The 8,885-nt window shown below is 37.1% G+C and overlaps 2 protein-coding genes across 2 annotated transcripts; both read left to right on the top strand.

The window, feature by feature from the left end:
* Positions 1-839: 839 nt before the first annotated feature.
* LOC137744607 (blue copper protein 1a-like) lies at positions 840-1,614 on the top strand. The gene is made up of 2 exons (XM_068484381.1): positions 840-1,005; positions 1,295-1,614. Exons 1-2 carry the CDS (start codon positions 840-842, stop codon positions 1,612-1,614), a joined length of 486 nt encoding a protein of 161 aa, XP_068340482.1.
* Positions 1,615-7,478: 5,864 nt separating this feature from the next.
* Positions 7,479-8,171, top strand: LOC137744608 (blue copper protein 1b-like). The gene is made up of 2 exons (XM_068484382.1): positions 7,479-7,581; positions 7,855-8,171. The coding sequence occupies exons 1-2, from the start codon at positions 7,479-7,481 to the stop codon at positions 8,169-8,171; spliced, it is 420 nt and encodes a 139-aa protein (XP_068340483.1).
* The last annotated feature ends 714 nt before the right edge of the window (positions 8,172-8,885 follow it).

Genomic DNA, 8,885 nt, shown 5'->3' on the forward strand with positions numbered 1-8,885 from the left:
AAATGACTATCTTACATGTACTTATTCTCACATCCGAGATTTTAAGTTCGATTTCCTCTTTCATTTGAAGTCTTAGCTAGCTTAATCATCATGAAAATTGAAACAATTAAAAACAGTTCGTAATAAAAATCAATATTTAATTAATTAGCGTTGATTTGCACTAGAATAATTCATGCATACTTCTATCTATGGGACATGCACATATTCCACTATTTGCTAGCTAATAACGTATCTTCACCGAAGAAATTTTGTAACTATAACCGTTTAATTTATTAATTTTATTAGAACATCATTCTTACAAAAAATAGTTCGAATCGGAGATCGTGTATCCAACTGTATGGAACAAGTAGATGATATGAGTTCTAAGTGACATATTCATGATGAATCATCTATTTATTTGATAGATTTGAATGACTACACAATCTTTGATTTGAAAATTTTACTCGTAAATGATAGATCATGTGCATTCCCCTCATAAAAGAATAGCATTCTTGTTATTCTATCCATTAATGGTGGACGTTCAACTCCGAACAAACCACACACATTATCTTCCCAGCCTTTTCCTTCCGTTTTTTTAACCTTATACAGTAGTGTAAAGCATAATAAAGCCGACCATCCTATAACTTATTTTATTAGCACATAGTGTGATGAGCCGACCAAAGGCGGTCTTCCATATTTTTGTCTTTTAATTCGAGGATTTCGTTGTTTACTCAACAATTCAAAATGCTATAAATAGACCAGACACGTACATTCCCACACCAAAATACAGATTAGTACACCCAAGTGACAGCTAATACAAAGATCAGTATCTGTATTATCAAACTAATTAATTAGCTTCAATGGCTTCCAACAAATTTGTCGCCCTAGTTACACTTGCTGTGATCCTTCTTCCTACCATCGCCATGGCAACCGACTTCATCGTCGGAGGTGATAGAGGCTGGACAACTGGTGTTGATTATTCAGATTGGGCCAAGGACAAAACGTTTCATGTTGGTGATGCACTAGGTAATATATACATATATACACATTTCAGTTATATATATATGTGTGTATGTATGTTTTAGCATAATGAAAAATACTCTCTGTTTTGCCATGTACAATTGTTTGTCAGAGTTGTGAATCTCGATCTACCATTTAATTTGGTTGATTCTCATCAACCAGATTCACAGTCTAACAAAATATGCACATCATTTGTATGACAAGTCTGGCAAAAAAACGTTAGTGTTAGCCCCGCGCATGAACAAATATAGTTGATTTATAACAACTTATCATGCAAATTTGTACGTGCATGCAGTGTTCAAGTACTCGAACCCACCCCACAATGTGTTCAAGGTGAACGGAACTGGGTTCAAGGAATGTGTTAAACCAACAGCAAATGATCAAGCACCACTTACTTCTGGAAACGACAGAATAGAGCTAAAGACTCCGGGAAACAAATGGTACATTTGTGCAGCTGCCAATCACTGTGCTGATTTGGGACAGAAGCTTGTCATTACTGTTACGGACGCCTCGCCTGCGCCCGCTCCATCGTCCGCCGTTCGTGGGATCATCTTTTCCGGATACCAAGTCTTCACGGCCGCCGTCGTCGGGGTCTTCCTTGCTGTTGCAGTCTGATGGTCATATCTGACACATGCAATATGCATAAATACACCTATGTATCCAAATTTATTAATGTATTCTTTTAATTAAAATATGTGTGCGACATACAATAAGATAATTTAATTCTGTATTATCTAGCAGCTGCTAGCATGTTGATGCAATTTCCAAATTTATTAATTTAATAACATTTTTCACTTTTATGCACTGATGTCCTTTATACAACGAACTGATGGAGAGTGTTAGGATTGTGGTGTGTTACCAGCGTGCACAGGAACTCAAAACTCCTCATCAGTTCGATGTATATAAGGAACCTAAAATTGGTGAAGATTGTGCTTAATTGCACACACTTTTGTAAAAAATACAAATATTAAGTTTTCGTAAGATATTTTGCACGCACAAGGAAAAAGTTATAAGCCACTTGAAAAGTGGTCTTCCCATTATTGAGTCATATATATGATATTGAATTTTAAAACTGGAAAAATGAAATAAACAAATAAAAATTCCATCGAAATCGAGAACTTAACTAGACCGTCGACACGATTATCTTTAAAATGTTCTGCATGAATTTTAAAGATTCCAAATCCGATTAAAAATGTGGTTAATGCTCACAATTTTTTAGGTTACACAAAATCTTTTGCATCCTCAACTGAAATTTATTTCAAGTAATTTGGAAGCAATATTACCATTTTATTCACTTATTGAACTTTTAAGCAGGAAAACGTAAAAGTAAATGAAACGAACCATCGGGGTGAAAATTTAGCCAGAACGTCATGGTTTTTATAAAACTTCTACAACCAATGAAAATCGTGGGTAGTTGCTCACTAGTTTTGTGAAGTGAAGAATGCAATTGTTGGGTTTTCACAATAGCTTTTGTGTGCTATACAAGGAAAATGTTACGGGATATTTTGAAGTGTGTGGGACCTAGACCGCCGGTGAATCAACGGCAAGCCGTTTAATCAGTTTTTATCATTTATTGAGTCATATAAGTATTATTTATTGAGCATGCAAAAGATCAAACCAAAATTCAACAATAATATAATATATATTTGCATTTCCCCCTGATGAACTCTTCTCCAACTTGTGAATAATATTTATATTTTTCACAATTATTAGCAATTACCCATGAATTTTAATCTGTTTTCACATAATCATCACCAAAAAGCCTATTTGCTTGACAGTTTTCCCGTATCACAAGCTTCTTAAATTTTAATATTTGTCGAAGAGGGCATTTAACATTTTTCTATCAATTAGTATATAAAATAATTTGTTTCAACTAGAAACCTTTTAGTAATTATATTGATTTTCATTCCGATTCAATTAAATTATCAAACAGTTTATATCGAATCTATATACCAATTTAATTCTGATTACCAGAACAGTTCAAAAAAAGGGCAAAGGGCACAACACTGTTCACACAAATCGTTGAGCCCCTCTTTATCCTCTTTCAACTTTTAGGCAAAAGACAAAATGCATCTTTGGGAGCAAAAGGGCTTAAAGTTAATGTTGTAAAGATACGTGGACTGATTGCATCTACATATTTCAAGAAAGTAGGGTTCTTAGTTTGCTTTAAGAATAGTTACCTCTTCGTAAGGTAATGAAGTTAATTATGATTAAATTAGCCATGATCGATCCCTTTTTTTATTTTTTGGTCGCCATGATCGATCTTTGGACGACTAATCACGTACATTATGGGAATAACGACCTACATATGGCAGAGTTGTCATGATTAGGGCTGGGCACAGGTCGGATCGGGTTTAAATTTGGAGGAACCTGATCCTACTCATTTTAAAATGTAACGGGTCGGGTCGAGCCGGGTAGAGGTATTTTGAGTTTGGGAACCGGACCTAACTTGGCCCGTTTCAAACGGGCTGGTTCGGGACTGGTCCAACTACATTTTTTTTTCGGCTTTGGCATATTGCCACCAGCCTGCGACCCCCATTTTTCCATCGCAAAGTCTGCTGTGTAAAGGCATCACTACCGTCTACTTGCCACATCTCAGCGATCAACAAACCACATATTTTCAAAACGTGGGATTCATCTTCTACTTTCTCTCTCTATAAATGCAAGTAAATTATTTAACTCCCAGTTAATTTGATTTGCAACTGCAACCCTTCTGATCTTCTGAAAAATTTGTGATTTGGGTTATGCAGGGGATCAAAGACCAAGCTTCCTAGAAAAAATCCAATATTTTTCAAGCATTTCTCACACCCCAACCTAAATCCCTAAATAGAACAAATAAATAAATAAATAAATAAATCTTCAAATAAAATTTCGAATTCATCAAAAAATAAAATAAAATTGAATCCCTAATTAAGCTAAATCCCCAACATTTTTATGAATTTTTCAAGCAAATTAACTGAATCCCTAATTCCTAAATCCCCAAATTTATAAAACTGAAATTAGATTCCGAGAATAAGAGAAGTAGGAGCCTAAGACAACGTCGTTTTCCTCACGGATCCAAGACCTCCACCTCGCCATTACAAATTACACAAAATCAAAACAAAATCAGAAACCCTAAATCAATCGAAAAGCTTATGCAAAAACCCTAAATTTCTAAATCAGAAACCCTAATTCATAAATTACCTAGGGATGCACCAATGGAGAGTTAGGAGAGGATGCCACGATGGTGATGGTGCCTAGCTGCTGTGATGTCGACATAATCGAGGTCGACTCAGTCATTATGGGTAGGGGAAAACGAGCAAGTGTGAAGAGTCGATGTACGGAGATGGGAGCCTGGGCTCGAGATTGAGGTTTGAGACGAGAGAGGAAAGGAGATTCAAGGAGGATAGATCGAGGGAGGAGACTCGGAGTGGTGTCGTCGGAGACTCGGAGTCTTGGAGTCAGGATAAAGAGAGAGGGTGAAGGGAGAGTTTGAGTGAATTGCGTCTGAGAATAAAAGAGAATGTGATAGATAGATAGACGGTAAAGATTTAATTAGGCAATGAACGGTCCAGGCCGAGGGCCCGTTTTCTCCAATATTTAGAACCGGCCCACCCCATTATTTACTAGGAACCAGCCCGGCCCACCCCGTTTTGTGTTTATAATTTTTGGACCCGCCTCGTACCCACCCCGAACCACATGGAACAGCCCTGACCCTCGGGTCCAGGACTCATTTGCCCATCCCTAGTCATGATCGCTTGTTGTTAGGGCTTTTGCTTTTCGATGAGAATTAAGAGTCTTCGACCATGCATGGCTTATGTCCATGAACTCAATAGAGGTTAATTATTTGTTACCTCAGATCTAATTTCTAATTATTCGTCGTTATGTCTCAGCAGACATGTGTCACTTAATTGTGATCGGAGATTCAGAGGTGGTTTGAAATTTATTTAGCCTTTTCGGGCCTATTAGAGATTAGTCATACTCTTTAGAGTGTTGAATACGTCAAACTTTGGCAAAAAAAAAAAATTCTAATTTCTAAATACCCTTTGTAAATACACATTTGATTTCTCATTATGCGTGAAGACAGATGCATTTGGACTACAGATCAAAACAAAAATATATATTTACTTTTAAGGTTTTATCACGAATGATCTCTGAAATTGACCCTCACCATTAAGATGGTTCCTGAAATTAAAAATCAATCAATGTAGTTCCCGAAAATAGGTGTCGCAAATTAATGTGGTCATTTTGTCACAATTCTGTTAAAAATTTCGTTAAGTATTAATGTGGCACATAAACCCACAAGATTTACGGGGTTTTATCACAAATGGTCCCTGAAATTGACCCACACCATCAAGCTGGTCCTTGAAATTGATCCACGCCATCAATATGGTTCCTGAAATTGAAAATAAATCAACTTAGTCCTTGAAAATAGGTGTCGCAAATCAATATGATCATTCCACCACAATTCCTTAAAAAAATTTGTTATGTGTTGTTGTGGGTTTAATAATGAATTAAAACATTTGTCAAGATACCTTTTTGCACCATGAAATTTGTTTTTTCTTATAGTAGGGTGTACTCCAAAGAGAGGTCCATTCCATAAATTCTCAAAGGCACAAGGCTTAACCAAGGCCTAAGAGATGGTGTGGAAATAGTTTTCAACCAACAATGGACGCACCTCAGTTATAACCTCATTATCTTAAGGTAGACATCATTGTTCTTTGCATCACCAAACCACCAGGAAAACGCCAAACAATCTCTCCAAGATTAAGGTTGTGAAGATGTTGATCGCCTAAATGTTAACGGTGATGTCCCAGAAGTCCTTGCCAATGGGCCAACCCATCACCAAGGGGGATCTCGATCAATTCGGTGAAGAGTGTCGAAGTGTGTAAAGATGGCCGTATTGAATTTTTGTTTAGAGAATAAAGAGAGAAGGAGGTATAGAAATGTGGACTAGGATCGATGGTGATTGCATGACTGGGTTTTTGGGTTGACAATTTTCTTATTAACTATTAAACTATTAAGCCTATTTGTAATTTTTTTAAATTTAATTAGACTTGTGTGACCCATTTATATGTCACATTAGCACATAACAGAATTTTTTACAAAATTGTGACGGAATGACTACATTGATTTGAGACACTTACTTAAGGCACTACATTTATTAATTTTCAATTTCAGGGAACATTTTTTAGGCGCGGGTCAATTTCAATGATCATTTTGATGTCATGGGTCAATTTCAAGGACCATTTGTAAGAAAAAAAGACTTATAAGGCACATTTATGTGCCACATCAACACTTAACAGATTTTTTAACAGAATTGTGACGGATGAACCACAATGATTTGCGACACCGATTTTCAAGGACTACATTGATTTGACCAGGTGCTAATTAACGAAGCCGGCAAGTTTTTGAATATGCAAAGTAAAGAATTGATCTTCTTGTTCTCCGCGTGAGACCTTATGAGTAGACCGTTTCACAGATTGTTTCTCCATATGGCGTGTTCTGGCCCTTTGGGATCAAGTGAAGCATTTGAAAAATAGAGAATATATATATTAAACGTTGTAAGTATCTTCGAATCTATTGATATTTACCTATAGGAAATAGTGGATTGTCAAGAAATATATGTACAAAGTGATTATCTTACATGTATATTTCTTCTTACATCCGAGATTTCAAGTTTGATTTTCTCTTCATTTGAGGTATTAGACTAATTGTTATAAAAAGTGGAACAATTAATAAACAATTGGTAATAAAAATAAAATTTTAATTTTATTAACACGATATATTCCACCATTTGCTAATAATGTATCTTCACCGTATGATTTCTTAATCTTTATGCATCATTAATACAAAAAATAATTCAAACCGAAGATCGTGCATCCAAATGTATGGAATAAATCGACGATGTGAGTATCAAATTAACATATTCATGATGAATCGTCCATTCATTTGATAGATTTGAATACCTAAAAAATCTCCGATTTGAATGATATATATGAATCTTCAAATGAAAATTAAAAAATTAAACAGTGTTCTGATTATAAACTTTATACGATAAAAATGTTATTCGTAAATAGTAAAATTTGTGCATTCTCCTCGTAAAAGAATGCAAGTATTATTCCTTCTATTAATTGTGGACGTTCAGCTCCGAACAAACCACACATTTTATCTTCCCAGCCTTTTCCTTCCATTTTTTAACCTTACATAGTAGTGTAAAACATAATAAAGCCGACCTATTCTATTAGCACGTAGTGTGATGAGCCGACCAAAGGCGGTCTTCCATATTTTTGTCTTTTAATTCGAGAGTTTCGATGTTTATTCAACAATTCAAAATGCTATAAATAGACCAGACACATACATCCCCACACCAAAATAAACCCAAGTCAGAGCTAATACAAAGATTAATATCTGTATTATCAAATTAATTAGCTCCAATGGCTTCCAACAAATTTCTCACCCTAGTTACCCTTGTTGTGATCCTTCTTCCTACAATCGCCATGGCAACCGACTTCGTCGTCGGAGGTGATAGCGGCTGGACAACTGGTGTTGATTATCCAGATTGGGCCAAGGACAAAACGTTTCATGTTGGTGATGCACTAAGTAATACATGCACATTTCAATTATACATTATAAATATAAATTATATGTTTAGCATAATAAAAAATAATTGTTTTGCCATATATATGTAATTGTTTGTCAGATTTGTGAATCTCGATCCGTCATTTAATTTGGTTGATTCTCGTCAACCAGATTCACAGTCTAACAAAATACATAAATATTTGTATGCAAAAAAGAGTTATCGTTAGTCGACACTTGCATGCACAAATGATTGATTAATAACAACTAATCATGCAAATTTGTACGTGCATGCAGTGTTCAAGTACTCGAACCCACCCCACAATGTGTTTAAGGTGAACGGAACTGGGTTCCAGGAATGTGTTAAACCAACAGCAAATGATCAAGCACCACTTACTTCTGGAGACGACAGAATAGAGCTAAAGACTCCTGGAAACAAATGGTACATTTGCACAGCTGCCAATCACTGTGATTTGGGACAGAAGCTTGTTATTACTGTTATGGACGCCGCGCCTGCGTCCGCTCCATCCTCTGCCGTTCGTGGGATCATCTTTTCCAGATACCAAGTCTTCGCGGCCGCCGTCTTCGGAGTCCTCCTTGCTGTTGCAGTCTGATGGTCATATCTGACACATGCAATATATGCCTATGTATCCAAAATTGTTAATTTGTTCTTTTAATTAATTGTGTGCGACATACAATAATAGAATTTAAATCTGTATTAGCTAGCAGCTGCTAGCATGTTGATGTAATTGCTCGATCAGAGTCTACTTTTCTATCATGTATCCAAATTTATTAATTTAATAACATTTGCGTCTATGTTGGTTACATTTGTAGAATCACTTTATCAATTTGTGCAAATCAAAACACTCAAATCTTACATACTTGAAGAAGATGAAAGATCTGTGTGCTAGGTCAATCTTGAAACCCTAGCCGTCTCTAGCTCTCTCTCTCTCTCTCTCTCAGCCAAACCCTAGCCGTGTACCCCCATCGCTGCCGGCCTCTGGCTATGGCTGGGAGCCGGGGGCCGGTGGCAGCCTCTCCCTTCCTTTTCCTAGCTCTTCCTCCCTTCCTCTTCCCCCCTCTTCCCCATCCCAGCCATCCTCCACCCCTACCCCTCGCGATTTCAATCATGTGCCTTAATATTCCTTCCCACCACCTCACGCCGCCGTTTCCCTGTACCACCCCCTTCCCATCCCCACCCCCCGCGCCCCCCCCGCCGGCGCGTTTTCACTCCCTCCCCCTTCCTCGCGCCTCTGTTTTCTTTCCGCCTCACCTCCCCCCCCCCCTCTTCCCTATGCCAACCCCTCCGCCGCTACTAGCTTCCTCCA

This window comes from Pyrus communis, chromosome 9 (assembly GCF_963583255.1).
Source record: "Pyrus communis chromosome 9, drPyrComm1.1, whole genome shotgun sequence".
Classification (NCBI taxonomy): domain Eukaryota; kingdom Viridiplantae; phylum Streptophyta; class Magnoliopsida; order Rosales; family Rosaceae; genus Pyrus; species Pyrus communis.

Excerpts from the sequence above, each read along its gene's own strand:
- LOC137744607 (XM_068484381.1), top strand. The coding sequence starts at position 840 with ATGGCTTCCAACAAATTTGTCGCCCTAGTTACACTTGCTGTGATCCTT. Across the intron at positions 1,006-1,294 it reads TCATGTTGGTGATGCACTAG|TGTTCAAGTACTCGAACCCA; the intron begins GTAATATATACA and ends ACGTGCATGCAG.
- LOC137744608 (XM_068484382.1), top strand. The coding sequence starts at position 7,479 with ATGGCAACCGACTTCGTCGTCGGAGGTGATAGCGGCTGGACAACTGGT. Across the intron at positions 7,582-7,854 it reads TCATGTTGGTGATGCACTAA|TGTTCAAGTACTCGAACCCA; the intron begins GTAATACATGCA and ends ACGTGCATGCAG.